Genomic DNA, 20152 nt, shown 5'->3' with positions numbered 1-20152 from the left:
CTCTGCTGTCACTCACTCTCTAACCAACCCCAGCTGCACTGCGGTCACCCACTCTCTAACCAACCCCAGCTGCACTGCTGTCACTCACTCTCTAACCAACCCCAGCTGCACTGCTGTCACTCACTCTCTTACCAACCCCAGCTGCACTGCTGTCACCCACTCTCTAACCAACCCCAGCTGCACTGCTGTCACCTACTCTCTAACCAACCCCAGCTGCACTGCTGTTACCCACTCTTTAACCAACCCCAGCTGCACTGCGGTCACCCACTCTCTAACCAACCCCAGCTGCACTGCTGTCACTCACTCTCTAACCAACCCCAGCTGCAATGCTGTCACCCACTCTCTAACCAACCCCAGCTGCACTGCTGTCATCCATTCTCGAAACAACCCCAGCTGCCCTGCTGTCACCTACTCTCTAACCAACCCCAGCTGCACTGCTGTTACCCACTCTTTAACCAACCGCAGCTGCACTGCGGTCACCCACTCTCTAACCAACCCCAGCTGCACTGCTGTCACTCACTCTCTAACCAACCCCAGCTGCACTGCTGTCACTCACTCTCTTACCAACCCCAGCTGCACTGCGGTCACCCACTCTCTAAGCAATCCCAGCTGCACTGCTGTCACCCATTCTCTAACCAACCCCAGCTGCCCTGCTGTCACCTACTCTCTAACCAACCCCAGCTGCACTGCTATCACTCACTCTCTAACCACCCTAGCTGCACTGCTGTCACCCACTCTCTAACCAACCCCAGCTGCACTGCTGTCACCCATTCTCTAACCATCACCGGCTGCACTGCTGTCACCCATTCTCTAACCAACCCCAGCTGCACTGCTGTCACCCACTCTCTAACCAACCCCAGCTGCACTGCTGTCACCCATTCTCTAACCAACCCCAGCTGCACTGCTGTCACCCACTCTCTAACCACCCTAGCTGCACTGCTGTCACCCACTCTCTAACCAACCCCAGCTGCACTGCTGTCACCCATTCTCTAACCAACCCCAGCTGCACTGCTGTCACCCACTCTCTAACCAACCCCTGCTGCACTGCTGTCACCCACTCTCTAATCAACCCCTGCTGCACTGCTGTCACCCACTCTCTAACCAATCCCAGCTGCACTGCTGTCACCCACTCTCTAACCAACCCCAGCTGCACACCTGCCTCCCGCTCTCTAACCAACCCAGCTGCACTGCGGTCACCCACTCTCTAACCAACCCCAGCTGCACTGCTGTCACCCACTCTCTCACCAACCCCAGCTGCACTGCTGTCACCCATTCTCTAACCAATCCCAGCTGCACTGCTGTCACCCACTCTCTAACCAACCCCAGCTGCACACCTGCCTCCCGCTCTCTAACCAACCCAGCTGGACTGCGGTCACCCACTCTCTAACCAACCCCAGCTGCACTGCTGTCACCCACACTCTAACCAACTCCAGCTGCACTGCTGTCACCCATTCTCTAACCAATCCCAGCTGCACTGCTGTCACCCACTCTCTAACCAACCCCAGCTGCACACCTGCCTCCCGCTCTCGAACCAACCCCAGCTGCACTGCGGTCACCCACTCTCTAACCAATCCCAGCTGCAATGCTGTCACCCACTCTCTAACCAATCCCAGCTGCACTGCTGTCACCCACTCTCTAACCAACCCCAGCTGCAATGCTGTTACCCACTCTCGAACCAACCCCAGCTGCACTGCTGTCACCCACTCTCTAAACAACACCAGCTGCACTGCTGTCACCCACTCTCTAACCAACACCAGCTGCACTGCTGTCACCCACTCTCTAACCAACCCCAGCTGCACTGCTGTCACCCACTCTCTAACCAACCCCAGCTGCACTGCTGTCACTCACTCTCTAACCAACCCCAGCTGCACTGCTGTCACTCACTCTCTAACCAACCCCAGCTGCACTGCTGTCACTCACTCTCTAACCAACCCCAGCTGCACTGCTGTCATCCATTCTCCAACCAACACCAGCTGCACTGCTATCACTCACTCTCTAACCAACACCAGCTGCACTGCGGTCACCCACTCTCGAACCAACCCCAGCTGCACTGCGGTCACCCACTCTCGAACCAACCCCAGCTGCACTGCTGTCACCCACTCTCTAACTAACCCCAGCTGCACTGCTGTCACACACTCTCTAACTAACCCCAGCTGCACTGCTGTCACCCATTCTCTAACCAACCCCAGCTGCACTGCTGTCACCCACTCTCTAACCAACCCCAGCTGCACTGCTGTCACCCATTCTCTAACCAACACCAGCTGCACTGCGGTCACCCACTCTCTAACCAACCCCAGCTGCACTGCTGTTACCCACTCTCTAACCAACCCCAGCTGCACTACGGTCACCCACTCTCTACCCAACCCCAACTGCACTTCTGTCACTCACTCTCTAACCAACCCCAGCTGCTCTGCTGTCACTCACTCTCTAACCAACCCCAGCTGCACTGCGGTCACCCACTCTCTAACCAACCCCAGCTGCACTGCTGTCACTCACTCTCTAACCAACCCCAGCTGCACTGCTGTCACTCACTCTCTTACCAACCCCAGCTGCACTGCTGTCACCCACTCTCTAACCAACCCCAGCTGCACTGCTGTCACCTACTCTCTAACCAACCCCAGCTGCACTGCTGTTACCCACTCTTTAACCAACCCCAGCTGCACTGCGGTCACCCACTCTCTAACCAACCCCAGCTGCACTGCTGTCACTCACTCTCTAACCAACCCCAGCTGCAATGCTGTCACCCACTCTCTAACCAACCCCAGCTGCACTGCTGTCATCCATTCTCGAAACAACCCCAGCTGCCCTGCTGTCACCTACTCTCTAACCAACCCCAGCTGCACTGCTGTTACCCACTCTTTAACCAACCGCAGCTGCACTGCGGTCACCCACTCTCTAACCAACCCCAGCTGCACTGCTGTCACTCACTCTCTAACCAACCCCAGCTGCACTGCTGTCACTCACTCTCTTACCAACCCCAGCTGCACTGCGGTCACCCACTCTCTAAGCAATCCCAGCTGCACTGCTGTCACCCATTCTCTAACCAACCCCAGCTGCCCTGCTGTCACCTACTCTCTAACCAACCCCAGCTGCACTGCTATCACTCACTCTCTAAACAACCCCAGCTGCACTGCTGTCACCCACTCTCTAACCAACCCCAGCTGCACTGCGGTCACCCACTCTCTAAACAACCCCAGCTGCACTGCTGTCACCCACTCTCTAACCAACCCCAGCTGCACTACGGTCACCCACTCTCTAACCAACCCCAGCTGCACTGCTGTCACTCACTCTCTTACCAACCCCAGCTGCACTGCTGTCACCCACTCTCTAACCAACCCCAGCTGCACTGCTGTCACCTACTCTCTAACCAACCCCAGCTGCACTGCTGTTACCCACTCTTTAACCAACCCCAGCTGCACTGCGGTCACACACTCTCTAACCAACCCCAGCTGCACTGCTGTCACTCACTCTCTAACCAACCCCAGCTGCAATGCTGTCACCCACTCTCTAACCAACCCCAGCTGCACTGCTGTCATCCATTCTCTAACCAACACCAGCTGCACTGCTGTCACCCACTCTCTAACCAACCCCAGCTGCACTGCGGTCACCCACTCTCTAACCAACCCCAGCTGCACTGCTGTCACCCACTCTCTAACCAACCCCAGCTGCACTGCTGTCACTCACTCTCTAACCAACCCCAGCTGCACTGCTGTCACTCACTCTCTAACCAACCCCAGCTGCACTGCTGTCACTCACTCTCTAACCAACCCCAGCTGCACTGCTGTCATCCATTCTCCAACCAACACCAGCTGCACTGCTATCACTCACTCTCTAACCAACACCAGCTGCACTGCGGTCACCCACTCTCGAACCAACCCCAGCTGCACTGCGGTCACCCACTCTCGAACCAACCCCAGCTGCACTGCTGTCACCCACTCTCTAACTAACCCCAGCTGCACTGCTGTCACACACTCTCTAACTAACCCCAGCTGCACTGCTGTCACCCATTCTCTAACCAACCCCAGCTGCACTGCTGTCACCCACTCTCTAACCAACCCCAGCTGCACTGCTGTCACCCATTCTCTAACCAACACCAGCTGCACTGCGGTCACCCACTCTCTAACCAACCCCAGCTGCACTGCTGTTACCCACTCTCTAACCAACCCCAGCTGCACTACGGTCACCCACTCTCTACCCAACCCCAACTGCACTTCTGTCACTCACTCTCTAACCAACCCCAGCTGCTCTGCTGTCACTCACTCTCTAACCAACCCCAGCTGCACTGCGGTCACCCACTCTCTAACCAACCCCAGCTGCACTGCTGTCACTCACTCTCTAACCAACCCCAGCTGCACTGCTGTCACTCACTCTCTTACCAACCCCAGCTGCACTGCTGTCACCCACTCTCTAACCAACCCCAGCTGCACTGCTGTCACCTACTCTCTAACCAACCCCAGCTGCACTGCTGTTACCCACTCTTTAACCAACCCCAGCTGCACTGCGGTCACCCACTCTCTAACCAACCCCAGCTGCACTGCTGTCACTCACTCTCTAACCAACCCCAGCTGCAATGCTGTCACCCACTCTCTAACCAACCCCAGCTGCACTGCTGTCATCCATTCTCTAAACAACCCCAGCTGCCCTGCTGTCACCTACTCTCTAACCAACCCCAGCTGCACTGCTGTTACCCACTCTTTAACCAACCGCAGCTGCACTGCGGTCACCCACTCTCTAACCAACCCCAGCTGCACTGCTGTCACTCACTCTCTAACCAACCCCAGCTGCACTGCTGTCACTCACTCTCTTACCAACCCCAGCTGCACTGCGGTCACCCACTCTCTAAGCAATCCCAGCTGCACTGCTGTCACCCATTCTCTAACCAACCCCAGCTGCCCTGCTGTCACCTACTCTCTAACCAACCCCAGCTGCACTGCTATCACTCACTCTCTAAACAACCCCAGCTGCACTGCTGTCACCCACTCTCTAACCAACCCCAGCTGCACTGCGGTCACCCACTCTCTAACCAACCCCAGCTGCACTGCTGTTACCCACTCTCTAACTAACCCCAGCTGCACTGCTGTCACACACTCTCTAACCAACCCCAGCTGCACTGCTGTCACACACTCTCTCACCAACCCCAGCTGCACTGCTGTCACCCACTCTCTAACCAACCCAGGCTGCACTGCTGTCACCCACTCTCTAACCAACCCCAGCTGCACTGCTGTCACCCATTCTCTAACCAACACCAGCTGCACTGCTGTCACCCACTCTCTAACCAACCCCAACTGCACAGCTGTCACCCATTCTCTAACCAACACCAGCTGCACTGCTGTCACCCATTCTCTAACCAACCCCAGCTGCACTGCTGTCACCCACTCTCTAACCAACCCCAGCTGCACTGCTGTCACCCATTCTCCAACCAACCCCAGCTGCACTGCTGTCACCCACTCTCTAACCAACCCAGCTGCACTGCGGTCACCCACTCTCTAACCAACCCCAGCTGCACTGCTGTCACCCACTCTCCAACCAATCCCAGCTGCACTGCTGTCACCCACTCTCTAACCAGCCCCAGCTGCACTGCTGTCACCCACTCTCTAACCAACCCCAGCTGCACACCTGCCTCCCGCTCTCTAACCAACCCAGCTGCACTGCTGTCACCCACTCTCTAACCAACCCCAGCTGCACTGCTGTCACCCACTCTCCAACCAATCCCAGCTGCACTGCTGTCACCCACTCTCTAACCAACCCCAGCTGCACAGCTGTCACCCACTCTCTAACTAACCCCAGCTGCACTGCTGTCACCCACTCTCTAACCAATCCCAGCTGCACTGCTGTTACCCACTCTCGAACCAACCCCAGCTGCACTGCTGTCACCCACTCTCTAACCAACCCCAGCTGCACAGCTGTCACCCACTCTCTAACCAACCCCAGCTGCACTGCTGTCACCCATTCTCTAACCAATCCCAGCTGCACTGCTGTCACCCACTCTCTAACCAACCCCAGCTGCACACCTGCCTCCCGCTCTCTAACCAACCCAGCTGCACTGCTGTCACCCACTCTCTAACCAACCCCAGCTGCACTGCTGTCACCCACTCTCCAACCAATCCCAGCTGCACTGCTGTCACCCACTCTCTAACCAACCCCAGCTGCACAGCTGTCACCCACTCTCTAACTAACCCCAGCTGCACTGCTGTCACCCATTCTCTAACCAATCCCAGCTGCACTGCTGTCACCCACTCTCTAACCAACCCCAGCTGCACACCTGCCTCCCGCTCTCTAACCAACCCAGCTGCACTGCTGTCACCCACTCTCTAACCAACCCCAGCTGCACTGCTGTCACCCACTCTCCAACCAATCCCAGCTGCACTGCTGTCACCCACTCTCTAACCAACCCCAGCTGCACAGCTGTCACCCACTCTCTAACTAACCCCAGCTGCACTGCTGTCACCCACTCTCTAACCAACCCCAGCTGCACTGCTGTCACCCACTCTCTAACTAACCCCAGCTGCACTGATGTCACCCACTCTCTAACCAATCCCAGCTGCACTGCTGTTACCCACTCTTGAACCAACCCCAACTGCACTGCTGTCACCCACTCTCTAACCAACACCAGCTGCACTGCTGTCACCCTCTCTCTAACCAACCCCAGCTGCACTGCTGTCACTGACTCTCTAACCAACCCCAGCTGCACTGCTGTCACCCATTCTCTAACCAACACCAGCTGCACTGCTGTCACCCATTCTCTAACCAACCCCAGCTGCACTGCTGTCACCCACTCTCTAACCAACCCCAGCTGCACTGCTGTCACCCATTCTCCAACCAACCCCAGCTGCACTGCTGTCACCCACTCTCTAACCAACCCAGCTGCACTGCGGTCACCCACTCTCTAACCAACCCCAGCTGCACTGCTGTCACCCACTCTCCAACCAATCCCAGCTGCACTGCTGTCACCCACTCTCCAACCAATCCCAGCTGCACTGCTGTCACCCACTCTCTAAACAGCCCCAGCTGCACTGCTGTCACCCACTCTCTAACCAACCCCAGCTGCACACCTGCCTCCCGCTCTCTAACCAACCCAGCTGCACTGCTGTCACCCACTCTCTAACCAATCCCAGCTGCACTGCTGTCACCCACTCTCTAACCAACCCCAGCTGCACAGCTGTCACCCACTCTCTAACTAACCCCAGCTGCACTGCTGTCACCCACTCTCTAACCAACCCCAGCTGCACTGCTGTCACCCACTCTCCAACCAATCCCAGCTGCACTGCTGTCACCCACTCTCTAACCAACCCCAGCTGCACAGCTGTCACCCACTCTCTAACTAACCCCAGCTGCACTGCTGTCACCCACTCTCTAACCAATCCCAGCTGCACTGCTGTTACCCACTCTCGAACCAACCCCAGCTGCACTGCTGTCACCCACTCTCTAACCAACCCCAGCTGCACAGCTGTCACCCACTCTCTAACCAACCCCAGCTGCACTGCTGTCACCCATTCTCTAACCAATCCCAGCTGCACTGCTGTCACCCACTCTCTAACCAACCCCAGCTGCACACCTGCCTCCCGCTCTCTAACCAACCCAGCTGCACTGCTGTCACCCACTCTCTAACCAACCCCAGCTGCACTGCTGTCACCCACTCTCCAACCAATCCCAGCTGCACTGCTGTCACCCACTCTCTAACCAACCCCAGCTGCACAGCTGTCACCCACTCTCTAACTAACCCCAGCTGCACTGCTGTCACCCACTCTCTAACCAACCCCAGCTGCACAGCTGTCACCCACTCTCTAACTAACCCCAGCTGCACTGCTGTCACCCACTCTCTAACCAACCCCAGCTGCACAGCTGTCACCCACTCTCTAACCAACCCCAGCTGCACTGCTGTCACCCATTCTCTAACCAATCCCAGCTGCACTGCTGTCACCCACTCTCTAACCAACCCCAGCTGCACACCTGCCTCCCGCTCTCTAACCAACCCAGCTGCACTGCTGTCACCCACTCTCTAACCAACCCCAGCTGCACTGCTGTCACCCACTCTCCAACCAATCCCAGCTGCACTGCTGTCACCCACTCTCTAACCAACCCCAGCTGCACAGCTGTCACCCACTCTCTAACTAACCCCAGCTGCACTGCTGTCACCCACTCTCTAACCAACCCCAGCTGCACTGCTGTCACCCACTCTCTAACTAACCCCAGCTGCACTGATGTCACCCACTCTCTAACCAATCCCAGCTGCACTGCTGTTACCCACTCTTGAACCAACCCCAACTGCACTGCTGTCACCCACTCTCTAACCAACACCAGCTGCACTGCTGTCACCCTCTCTCTAACCAACCCCAGCTGCACTGCTGTCACTCACTCTCTAACCAACCCCAGCTGCACTGCTGTCACTCACTCTCTAACCAACCCCAGCTGCACTGCGGTCACCCACTCTCGAACCAACACCAGCTGCACTGCGGTCACCCACTCTCGAACCAACCCCAGCTGCACTGCGGTCACCCACTCTCGAACCAACCCCAGCTGCACTGCTGTCACCCACTCTCTAACTAACCCCAGCTGCACTGCTGTCACACACTCTCTAACTAACCCCAGCTGCACTGCTGTCACCCATTCTCTAACCAACCCCAGCTGCACTGCTGTCACCCACTCTCTAACCAACCCCAGCTGCACTGCTGTCACCCATTCTCTAACCAACACCAGCTGCACTGCGGTCACCCACTCTCTAACCAACCCCAGCTGCACTGCTGTTACCCACCCTCTAACCAACCCCAGCTGCACTGCTGTCACCCACTCTCTCACCAACCCCAGCTGCACAGCTGTCACCCACTCTCTAACCAGCCCCAGCTGCACTGCTGTCACCCACTCTCTAACCAACCCCAGCTGCACACCTGCCTCCCGCTCTCTAACCAACCCAGCTGCACTGCTGTCACCCACTCTCTAACCAACCCCAGCTGCACTGCTGTCACTCAGTCTCTAACCAACCCCAGCTGCACTGCTGTCACCCACTCTCTAACCAACCCCAGCTGCACTGCTGTCACTCACTCTCTAACCAACCCCAGCTGCACTGCTGTCACTCAGTCTCTAACCAACCCCAGCTGCACTGCTGTCACCCACTCTCTAACCAACCCCAGCTGCACTGCTGTCATCCATTCTCTAACCAACACCAGCTGCACTGCTATCACTCACTCTCTAACCAACCCCTGCTGCACTGCTGTCACCCACTCTCTAACCAACCCAGGCTGCACTGCTGTCACCCACTCTCTAACTAACCCCAGCTGCACTGCTGTCACACACTCTCTAACCAACCCCAGCTGCACTGCTGTCACACACTCTCTAACCAACCCCAGCTGCACTGCTGTCACCCACTCTCTAACTAACCCCAGCTGCACTGCTGTCACACACACTCTAACCAACACCAGCTGCACTGCGGTCACCCACTCTCTAACCAACTCCAGCTGCACTGCTGTCACCCACTCTCTAACTAACCCCAGCTGCACTGCTGTCACACACTCTCTAACCAACCCCAGCTGCACTGCTGTCACACACTCTCTAACCAACCCCAGCTGCACTGCTGTCACCCACTCTCTAACCAACCCAGGCTGCACTGCTGTCACCCACTCTCTAACCAACACCAGCTGCACTGCTGTCACCCATTCTCTAACCAACCCCAGCTGCACTGCTATTATCCATTCTCAAACCAACCCCAGCTGCACTGCTGTCACCCACTCTCTAACCAACCACTGCTGCACTGCTGTCACCCACTCTCTAACCAACCCCTGCTGCACTGCTGTCACCCACTCTCTAACCAATCCCAGCTGCACTGCTGTCACCCACTGTCTCACCAAGCCCAGCTGCACTGCTGTCACCCACTCTCTAACCAAGCCCAACTGCACTGCTGTCACCCACTCTCTAACCAATCCCAGCTGCCCTGCTGTCACCCACTCTCTAACCAAGCCCAGCTGCACTGCTGTCACCCACTCTCTAACCAACCCCAGCTGCACTGCTGTCACCCACTCTCTAACCACCCCCAGCTGCACTGCTGTCACCCACTCTCTAACCAACCCCAGCTGCACTGCTGTCACCCACTCTCGAACCAACCCCAGCTGCACTGCTGTTATCCATTCTCTAACCAACACCAGCTGCAATGCTGTTATCCACTCTATCCATTCGTTCAATGAACTCCAAAAGGCCAGTGAAACACAATCTGCCTTTAACCAGCTCGTGCCCGGTTTATTTATTCGCCCATATTTCCCCAAATCATCATGACTATTATCTTGAGCATCCTCCCAGTGTTAGACTGACTGGGCTGGAGTTACCTGTTTGTATTTTGAGCAGGGGTCTGAACACTGTAATTACCCCATACCCAGCCCTCCTGCTGTCCTCAGGCACCAATCTAATATTGAAGCAGGGCTGGTGACTGTGACCGCAGCTTCCAATTCCAGTCCTTTCTTCCTTCTGTAACGTTGGATCTGCCCATCTTCAGGTGACTTCTCTACTGTGTACTGCACTTTACCTGTTCACATCGTCACTACCTCCTGCTTTGGAACACTTTACCCTTTGGCCACACTCTCTGCTTTCACATTGGGCTTTTGTTTTCCATCCTGTAGCCCCATCTTTATTTACAAGATTCTTTTACAACTCAGAAATGTTTATAAATGTGTTCAAAGGAAAGCTGGATGGGTTTTTTTTAGAATAGATTCCCTCCAGTGTGGAAACAGGCCATTCGGCCTCACCAGTCCACACCAACCCTCCACTGACAGCCGATGAATAGGAAGCGCTGTGGCAGATGAACCTCAAATTGGACGATTGTGAGATTACCTGCTTTGAAGCTTCAAAGATCAAGCAGAATGTTTTCCGAAAGCTGATTCGGGAGCCCAGCAAACATCACTTACAGAGAAGATAGGCATAGGAATAGGCCATTTGGCCCTTCGAGTCTGCACCACTGTCCAATACGATCATGGCTAATCATGCAACTTCAGTATCCCACTCCCACTTTCTCTCCGTACCCCTTGGTTCCCTTAGCCACATCTAGCTTCCTCTTGAATGTATCTAGCAAATTGGGCCCAGCAGCTTTTTGATTAGATTTCCCTACAGTGTGGGAATAGGCCATTCAGCCCAACAGGTCCACAACAAACCTCCGAAGAGTAATCCACCCAGACCCATTTCCCTCTGACTAAAACACCTAACGCTATGGGCAATTTAGCATGGCCAATTCACCTGACCTGCACACCTTTGGACTGTGGGAGGAAACCGGAGCACCCGGAGGAAACCCACGCAGACACGGGGAGAATGTGCAAACTCCACACAGACAGTCACCTGAGGCTGGAATCGAACCTGGGTCCCTGGTGCTGTGAGGAAGCAGTGCTCACCACTGAGCCACAGTGCCGCCCACAATAGCCTACAACACACACACAAACTGGGAGGGGAATTGGCACAGGGTTTATGTTTGAGATTCAAAAAAATGAATCACAGAATCCCGACCATGTTAGAGCAGGCCGTTCAACCCACACTGACCCTCTGAAGAGCACCCCACCCAGATCTACTCTACATTTCCCATTAAAGCTCACTCTATTCTTTGGACTGTGGGAGAAAACAAGAACACCCAGAGGAAACTTGTGCAGACACGGGGAGACATGTACAAACTCCACACAGACAGTCAGACACCAGAGGGTGGAATTGAACCCAGGTCCCTGGCACTATGAGATATCAGTGCTAACCACTGTGCCACCTTAATGGGCATAGTTTTCCTGAGGATGTCACAGTTTGGAGGCGTTCGCCACGGGAAAGCTAGTGGTTTGGTATGGTTTATACAAAGACACTTCCTGTAGCTGGGAAGAAACATTTTCTGTGGTTATTCTTGTTAGATTCCTTTGGGGCTGCAGATCTCTGGTTGGAAATCCTGGAAATAAAGGGTGTAATTATAATGAAGATGCAGGAACTTGAGGGGATTGTTGAGGGATTGTTTACATACCGAAATCTTTAAATTGACATGACAAGTTGACAAGGTTGTTTTTTCAGAAAAGGTTTCCATGGCTTTATATAGAGAACCTGTGAGTCCAAAAGCAAGGATGAGCCATTCTAGTGACAGGCTTGACCCTTGCTGGAGGGGTGCATCAAATTCTTAGGACCACACTTCAATGTGAACGCCTTGGAGAGAGTTCAGAGGAGATTTACTGAAAAACTAAACAAGGGATGAGGGAATTCACTAAATGTGAAGAAGCTGGAATTATCCTCTTTAAAGCTAAGCTGGTTAAGACAAGATTTGATTGTGCTGTTCAAATTCATGAAGGGTTTTGATAGAGCAGTTAAGAATAAACTATTTCCAATAGTAAAACTAGAGGGCACGGAATAACATTATTGATAAAGCAAGAAATGAACAGAATTTGTTTTAGGGAATAGAGGGAGAGAATTTCAGGGCAATGGGGAATTGGCTGGGGGGATGCAACTAATTAGAAAGGTCTAACAAAGAGCCTGTTCAGGCAGGACAGACTAGCTGGCTTCCTGCTTTATGAAACTAGTCTTACATTTGTTGGATGTTTAAACCTGATCGTATTTGACGCTCTATCATTTCATTATAGAGGGGGAAGCATTTCCTGTGAGCTGCCATCCCAGCTCCAGCAAGGTTTCAGCAGCCCCTCCACTCCCACCAGCCCCCTGTGTCCGGGTACAGCCCTCCTCCAAGCCACACCTGAGACCTGCAGAGAGTTGTCGTGCCGGAGATGCATACGTACGAGAAAGGTTCCGGCCACGACCAACAAGTAAGTGTTCAGATGTATCCGGTGTAGTAAACTTCACAGCACCTTCAAGCAGTTAGTCTCTTCTCTGGATTAATGGTTAGATAGACCCCTCAGAGAAACAGATCTCAAGAAGAAACTGCTGGGAATGACTTGAATTAAAACACGCATTAAATCATTAATTATGCAAACTTTATGTTTACCCACTGAAATTTTTTTTGTGTGTGTTGTTTTATGGCCTTCACTGAGGGCTCACCATACTTGCTTGGTAGTTAGGCTTAAACTTGATGCTTCTGCCCAATCAGTGAAAGAATAAAGAAAGACTTACATTTATAAAGCACGTCTCACAACTATCAAACTTGTTCTCTTTATTATTTCAGGATTTATTAGGGCCATTTTAGAGGGAAGCTAATCATATTGCTGTGGATTTGTTGTCACATGTAGGCCAGCTAGGAAGTAGACCAAATTCTAAACGTGATTATCTGTTGAATTTAAAATCCACCAGCTACTGAGCTGGGATTTGAACCATGTCCTCATAGCATTTCTCTGACTCTCTGCATTATGAGTCCAGTGACATAATCACTATATCTTACCTCCTGCCAAAGTGCTTTCTCCCTATTGAAATGCCGAGCTACCAAATTTGCCCACAGAGTTCATGATGGGGCCTATTTTACAACGCTTCATCCCATCTCACAATCTTCACGCTCTCAATCTCCCAACCTCATACCTACTGAGCTTCATCTGTCCACCATGCTCAGGATGATGATTGAATATTCTCTTTCTAGAACTGTTCACATATTTGACCCCACAATGTCCTCCTCACTGATGTCCCATTGAGTAGTCACAACAGCAATCTGACGTAGTCAGGTAGACTCTCACAAGCCTTCCAGCCAATGTCCCTGACTCCCCCATCACCAAGGCCCTACCCCACTGGCAGTGGAAAACAGCCAGGAAGGAATCACCTTGAGACACCTCAACATACAAACAGCCTCGGGGTTATATGGTTCTGATTGTGTGATTGACTCTAGACCCAATGAAGCCTTCAGGTCAGACATGGAAGAGGAATCTTGTTGCTGATGACCACTCTGCTGCACTCTGTCTGCTGATGAAGCAGCCCTCCTCACCCTCCTCTTTGGAGCACCAATTCAAAGACACACTGAGGTGACAGAGCACAGATGTATTCAATCTAGTGAAGCTTTTCTGAGCTACTTTCAATGTAACTATATCCCTCCTTAAGTCAGGAGACCAAACCTGTACACTGTGAACATCAGGTTAGCCTGAACTTCAGTTATAGCCATGGTTTCCTATTCTGAGGCTCCATTCCACCTCCAATAAAGGTATTAATCACTTACTGCACCTGAGTGTTTAGATAAGCTGCTTTTCTATTAGAGTCATAGAGATGGACTGCATGGAAACAATATCTTCAGTCCAACTCATCCATGCCAACCAGGTATCCTAAATTAATTTAGAACCATTTGCCAGCATTTGGCCCATATCCCTCCAAACCCTTCCTATTCATATACCCATCCAGATGCCTTTAAATGTTGTAACTGTACCCACCTCTACCACTTCCTCTGGCAGCTCATTCCATCCACACCCTCTGCATGGAAGAGTTGCCCCATAGTCCCTTTTAAATCTTTCCTGTCTCACCTTAAACCCATGCCCGCCAGCTCTGGACTCGCCGAGCCTGGGGAAAAGATCTTGTCTGTTTCTCCTATGAATGCCCCTCTGGATTTTATAAATCTCTGGAAGATTACCCCTCAGTCTCTGACATTCCAGGGAAAATAGCCCCAACCTATTCAGCCTCTCCCTTGAGCTCAAACACTCCAGCCCTGGCAACAACTTTGTAAATCTTTTCTGAACCCTTTCAAGTTTCACAACTTGCTTCCTATAGCAGGGATACTAGAATTGAATAGCGTATTCCAATAGTGGCCTAACCAATGTCCTTTACAACTGCAACATGACCACCCAACTCCAGTACTCAGTGCGCTGTTCAATAAAGGAAAGCATACCAAACCTCTTCTTCACTATCCTATGACCCTGCGCTCCAAGGTCTCTTTGTTCAGCAACACTCCCCAGGACCTTACCATTAAGTGTATGAGCCCTGCTCTGATTTGCTTTCCCAAAATGCAGCACCTCGCATTCATCTGAATTAAACTCCATCTGCCACTCATTGGCCCATTGGCCCATCTGATCAAGATCCTGTTGTAATCTGAGGTAACCCTCTTCGCTGTCCACTACACCTCCAATTTTGGTGTCATCTGCAAACTTACTAACTGTACCTCTTATGCTCAGATCTAAATCATTTATATAAATGATGAAAAGTAGTGGACCCAAAACCAATCCTTGTGACACTCCACTGGTCACAGGCCTCCAGTCTGAAAAACAACCCTCCAACACCACCCTCTGTCTTCTACCTTTGAGCCAGTTATGTATCCAAATGGCTGTTCCCATCAAATTGCTCAGCCCCTCATTTTTCCATTTTAATCTAATTATTGCAGTGATAATCTGCTCCCTCTAACTTTTCGCACTTTTTGCAAGTTATTCTTTGTTCCCTCATTCCTCTCTTGTCCCTATTTTTCCATGAAACCCTAGCCCTCCCTTTCCCTCTCTGACCTTCTGTTACTCCCTCCTCTCTTTGCCCATTCCGCCTCCCTCTCTCTGCATATCCCACTCTCCCCATCTCGTACCTCTCCATCCTTCTCTCTCCCTTCACTCTTCCACCCAGTGCATTCGCCTTCTATCTCTCTCTTACCCATCCCAACCCTCTTCTCTATTTCCTCAACCTTTTCTCCAACTCATTTCTCCTTTCTGCCTTTCCTTATTTCATCTCCTCCTTCTTCCTTGCTATCTTTACTGTCTCTTCTTGTTCTCTTCCTTTTATCCCCTGCTGTCCATTTGCTCCCTCCTCTTATACGGATCCCTTTCTTGTACCCTTCTCTCGACACATTACTTCCTAATCCCTCTTCCCCTCCCTTTCCTGCCCCATTTTCCTCCTCTGGCTCACTCTCCATCCCTTCACTCAGACACTGTCTCTCTCTCTCTCTCTCTCTGTCCTTCTGTCCTGGTTGCTGTGCTGCTGATGGGTCCAGGCTGGCCACTCCCTGATCTCTCTGGGGTTCCCTCATTGATTTCCTTCAGGAAACCTGGAGAAAGAAAAGCAACGTCTGCAGAATCTCATGGCGACTGGGAAGGATGGTCCTGAGCCCAGTCACAAACCAAACCCCGCAAAACAGGAGGAAGAGACTCCAGACATTGACCGGTTTGAAGAATGTAAGTGTTCCTGCAATAGAGCAAAATGTGGATGTGTCAAAGGTTAATTCCTGGCATTCAGCATGCAGAGCTGGGCATGGGGCTCGCTCTCACTGGTACGGATGTCAGGAAAGATGGCTGCTGTCAGTGAGGGAGGGAGGGAGGGTGCTGTCAGTGAGTGAGGGAGGGAGGGTGCTGTCATTGTGTGTGGGAGGGTGCTGTCAGTGAGTGAGGGAGGGTGCTGTCAGTGAGAGAGGGAGGGTGCTGTCAATGAGTGAGTGAGGGAGGGTGCTATCATTGTGTGTGGGAGGGTGCTGTCAAGGTGTGAGGGTGGGTGCTGTCAGTGAGTAAAGGGAGGGTACGGTCAATGAGTGAGGGAGGGAGGGAGGATGCTGTCAGAGAGTGAGGGAGGGCGCTGTCAATGAGTGAGTGAGGGAGGGTGCTGTCAGTGAGTGTGGGAGGTAGAGAGGGTGCTGTCAGTGAGGGAAGGAGGGTGCTGCCAGTGAGTGTGGGAGGTAGAGAGGGTGCTGTCAGTGAGGGAAGGAGGGTGCTGCCAGTGAGTGAGGGAGGGAGGGTGCTGTCATTGAATGAGTAAGGGTGCTGTCAGTGAGTGAGGGAGGGAGAGAGGGTGCTGTCAGTGAGTGAGGGAGGGTGCTGTCAATGAGTGATGGAGGCTGCTGTCAGTGAGTGAGTGAGGGTGGGTTCTGTCAGTGAGTAAAGGGAGGGTCCTGTCAATGAATGAGGGAGAGAAGGAGGGTGCTGTCAGTGAGTGAGGGAGGGAGGGTGCTGTCATTGAATGAGAAAGGGTGCTGTCAGTGAGGGAGGGAGGGTGCTGTCAATGAGTGATGGAGGCTGCTGTCAGTGAGTGAGGGAGGGAGGGTACTGTCAGTGAGTGAGTGAGGGAGGGTGCTGTCAGTGAGTGAGTGAGGGAGGGTGCTGTCAGTGAGGGATGGAGGATGCTGTCAGTGAGTGAGTGAGGGAGGGCGCTGTCAATGAGTGAGAAAGAGTGCTGTCAGTGAGTGTGGGAGGGTGCTGTCAGTGAGTGAGTGAGGGAGGGTGCTGTCAGTGAGTAAAGGGAGGGAGGGTGCTGTCAATGAGTGAGAAAGAGTGCTGTCAGTGAGTGAGGGAGGAAGGGTGCTGTCAGTGAGGGAGGGAGGGAGGGAGGATGCTGTCAGAGAGTGAGGGAGGGTGCTGTCAATGAGTGAGGGAGACTGCTGTCAGTGAGTGAGGGAGGGAGGGATGGTGCTATCAGTGAGTGAAGGAGGGTGCTGTCAGTGAGTGAGGGAGGGTGCTGTCAATGAGTGAGGGAGGGGAAGGAGGGTGCTGTCAATGAGTGAGGGAGAGTGCTGTCAGTGAGTGAGGGATGGAGGGAGGCTGCTATCAGTGAGTGAGGCAGGGTGTTGTTAGTGAGTGAGGGAGGGTGCTTTCAGTGAGTGAGGGAGGCTGCTGCCAGTGAGTGAGGGATGGGGGTGCTGTCAGTGAGTGAGGAAGTGTGGTGTCAGTGATTGAGGGAGGGAGCTGTCACTGAGAGAGAGGTAGGGTGCAGTCAGTGAGTGAGGGAGGGTCCTGTCAGTAAGTGAGGGAGGCTGCTGTCAGTGAGCGAGGGAGGGAGGATGCTGTCAGTGAGGGAGGGAGGGTGCTGTCACTGAGGGAGGGAGGGTGCTGTCAGTGAGTGAGTGAGGGAGGGTACTGTCAGGGAGGGAGGGAGGCTGCTGTCAGTGAGTGAGGGAGGGTGCTGTCAATGAGTGAGGGAGGGAAGGAGGGTGTTGTCAGTGAGTGAGGGAGGGTGCTTTCAGTGAGTGAGGGAGGGAAAGAGGATGTTGTCAGTGAATGAGTGAGGGAGGGTGCTGTCAGTGAGTGAGGGAGGCTTTTATCAGTGAGGAAGGGAGGGTGCGGTCAGTGAGGGAGGGAGGGAGGATGCTGTCAGTGAGTGAGTGAGGGAGAGTGCTGTCAGTGAGTGAGAGTGTGCTGTCAGTGAGGGAGGGAGGGTGCTGTCAGTGAGTGAGGGAGACTGCTGTCAGTGAATGAGGGAGGGTGCTGTCAGTGAGTGAGTGAGGGGGGATGCTGTCAGTGAGTGAGGGAGGGTGCTGTCAGTGAGTGAGGGAGGGAGGGAGGATGCTGTCAGTGAGTGAGGGAGGGTGCTGTCAGTGAGTGAGGGAGACTGCTGTCAGTGAGTGAGTGAGGGGGGATGCTGTCAGTGAGTGAGGGAGGGTGCTGTCAGTGAGGAAGGGAGGGAGGATGCTGTCAGTGAGTGAGGGAGAGTGCTGTCAGTGAGTGAGGGAGACTGCTGTCAGTGAGTGAGTGAGGGAGGATGCTGTCAGTGAGTGAGGGAGGCTGCTGTCAGTGAGTGAGTGAGGGAGGGTGCTGTCAGTGAGTGAAGGAGGGTGCTGTCAGTGAGGGAGGGAGGTTGCTGTCAGTGAGTGAGGGAGGCTGCTGTCAGTGAGTGAGGGAGGGTGCTGTCAATGAGTGAGGGAGGGAAGGAGGGTGTTGTCAGTGAGTGAGGGAGGGTGCTTTCAGTGAGTGAGGGAGGGAAAGAGGGTGTTGTCAGTGAGTGAGTGAGGGAGGGTGCTGTCAGTGAGTGAGGGAGGCTTTTATCAGTGAGGGAGGGAGGATGCGGTCAGTGAGGGAGGGAGGGAGGGTGCTGTCAGTGAGTGAGTGAGGGAGAGTGCTGTCAGTGAGTGTGGGAGGTAGAGAGGGTGCTGTCAGTGAGGGAAGGAGGGTGCTGCCAGTGAGTGAGGGAGGGAGGGTGCTGTCATTGAATGAGTAAGGGTGCTGTCAGTGAGTGAGGGAGGGAGAGAGTGCTGTCAGTGAGTGAGGGAGGGTGCTGTCAATGAGTGATGGAGGCTGCTGTCAGTGAGTGAGTGAGGGTGGGTTCTGTCAGTGAGTAAAGGGAGGGTCCTGTCAATGAATGAGGGAGAGAAGGAGGGTGCTGTCAGTGAGTGAGGGAGGGAGGGTGCTGTCATTGAATGAGAAAGGGTGCTGTCAGTGAGGGAGGGAGGGTGCTGTCAATGAGTGATGGAGGCTGCTGTCAGTGAGTGAGGGAGGGAGGGTACTGTCAGTGAGTGAGTGAGGGAGGGTGCTGTCAGTGAGTGAGTGAGGGAGGGTGCTGTCAGTGAGGGATGGAGGATGCTGTCAGTGAGTGAGTGAGGGAGGGCGCTGTCAATGAGTGAGAAAGAGTGCTGTCAGTGAGTGAGGGAGGGTGCTGTCAGTGAGTGAGGGAGGGAGGGTGCTGTCAGTGAGTGAGGGAGGGAGGATGCTGTCAGAGAGTGAGGGAGGGTGCTGTCAATGAGTGAGGGAGACTGCTGTCAGTGAGTGAGGGAGGGAGGGTACTGTCAGTGAGTGAGTGAGGATGCTGTCAGTGAGTGAGTGAGGGAGGGTGCTGTCAGTGAGTAAAGGGAGGGAGGGTGCTGTCAATGAGTGAGAAAGAGTGCTGTCAGTGAGTGAGGGAGGAAGGGTGCTGTCAGTGAGGGAGGGAGGGAGGGAGGATGCTGTCAGAGAGTGAGGGAGGGTGCTGTCAATGAGTGAGGGAGACTGCTGTCAGTGAGTGAGGGAGGGAGGGATGGTGCTATCAGTGAGTGAAGGAGGGTGCTGTCAGTGAGTGAGGGAGGGTGCTGTCAGTGAGTGAGGGAGGGTGCTGTCAATGAGTGAGGGAGGGGAAGGAGGGTGCTGTCAATGAGTGTGGGAGAGTGCTGTCAGTGAGTGAGGGATGGAGGGAGGCTGCTATCAGTGAGTGAGGCAGTGTGTTGTTAGTGAGTGAGGGAGGGTGCTTTCAGTGAGTGAGGGAGGCTGCTGCCAGTGAGTGAGGGATGGGGGTGCTGTCAGTGAGTGAGGAAGTGTGGTGTCAGTGATTGAGGGAGGGAGCTGTCACTGAGAGAGAGGTAGGGTGCAGTCAGTGAGTGAGGGAGGGTGCTGTCAGTGAGTGAGGGAGGCTGCTGTCAGTGAGTGAGTGAGGGAGCGTGCTGTCAGTGAGGGATGGAGGATGCTGTCAGTGAGTGAGGGAGAGTGTTGTCAGTGAGTGAGGGACGGAGGGAGGCTGCTGTCAGTGAGTGAGGCAGGGTGTTGTCAGTGAGTGAGGATGCTGTCAGTGAGTGAGGGAGGGTGTTGTCAGTGAGTGAGGAAGGGTGGTGTCAGTGAATGAAGGAGGGAGCTGTAACTGAGGGAGGTAGGGT

General features: G+C 53.7%; 1 protein-coding gene across 2 annotated transcripts in view; it reads left to right on the top strand.

The window, feature by feature from the left end:
• cunh22orf23 (chromosome unknown C22orf23 homolog) overlaps positions 1-20152 on the top strand; it is a 226957-nt gene that overhangs the window by 177314 nt on the left and 29491 nt on the right. For both annotated transcript variants that reach the window (XM_087978119.1, XM_087978120.1), the window contains 2 exons: positions 12576-12755; positions 15873-16004. In XM_087978119.1, coding sequence (XP_087834245.1) covers positions 12576-12755; positions 15873-16004 — 312 coding nt within the window. The remainder of the gene's footprint in view (positions 1-12575; positions 12756-15872; positions 16005-20152) is intronic.

This window comes from Chiloscyllium plagiosum, unplaced genomic scaffold (assembly GCF_037043375.1).
Source record: "Chiloscyllium plagiosum isolate Xiang-an unplaced genomic scaffold, Cpla_swu_hap1 HiC_scaffold_33, whole genome shotgun sequence".
NCBI lineage: Eukaryota > Metazoa > Chordata > Chondrichthyes > Orectolobiformes > Hemiscylliidae > Chiloscyllium > Chiloscyllium plagiosum.
The sequence above is the reverse complement of the archived record's forward strand: the minus strand, read 5'-3'. Positions and strand labels throughout refer to the sequence as shown.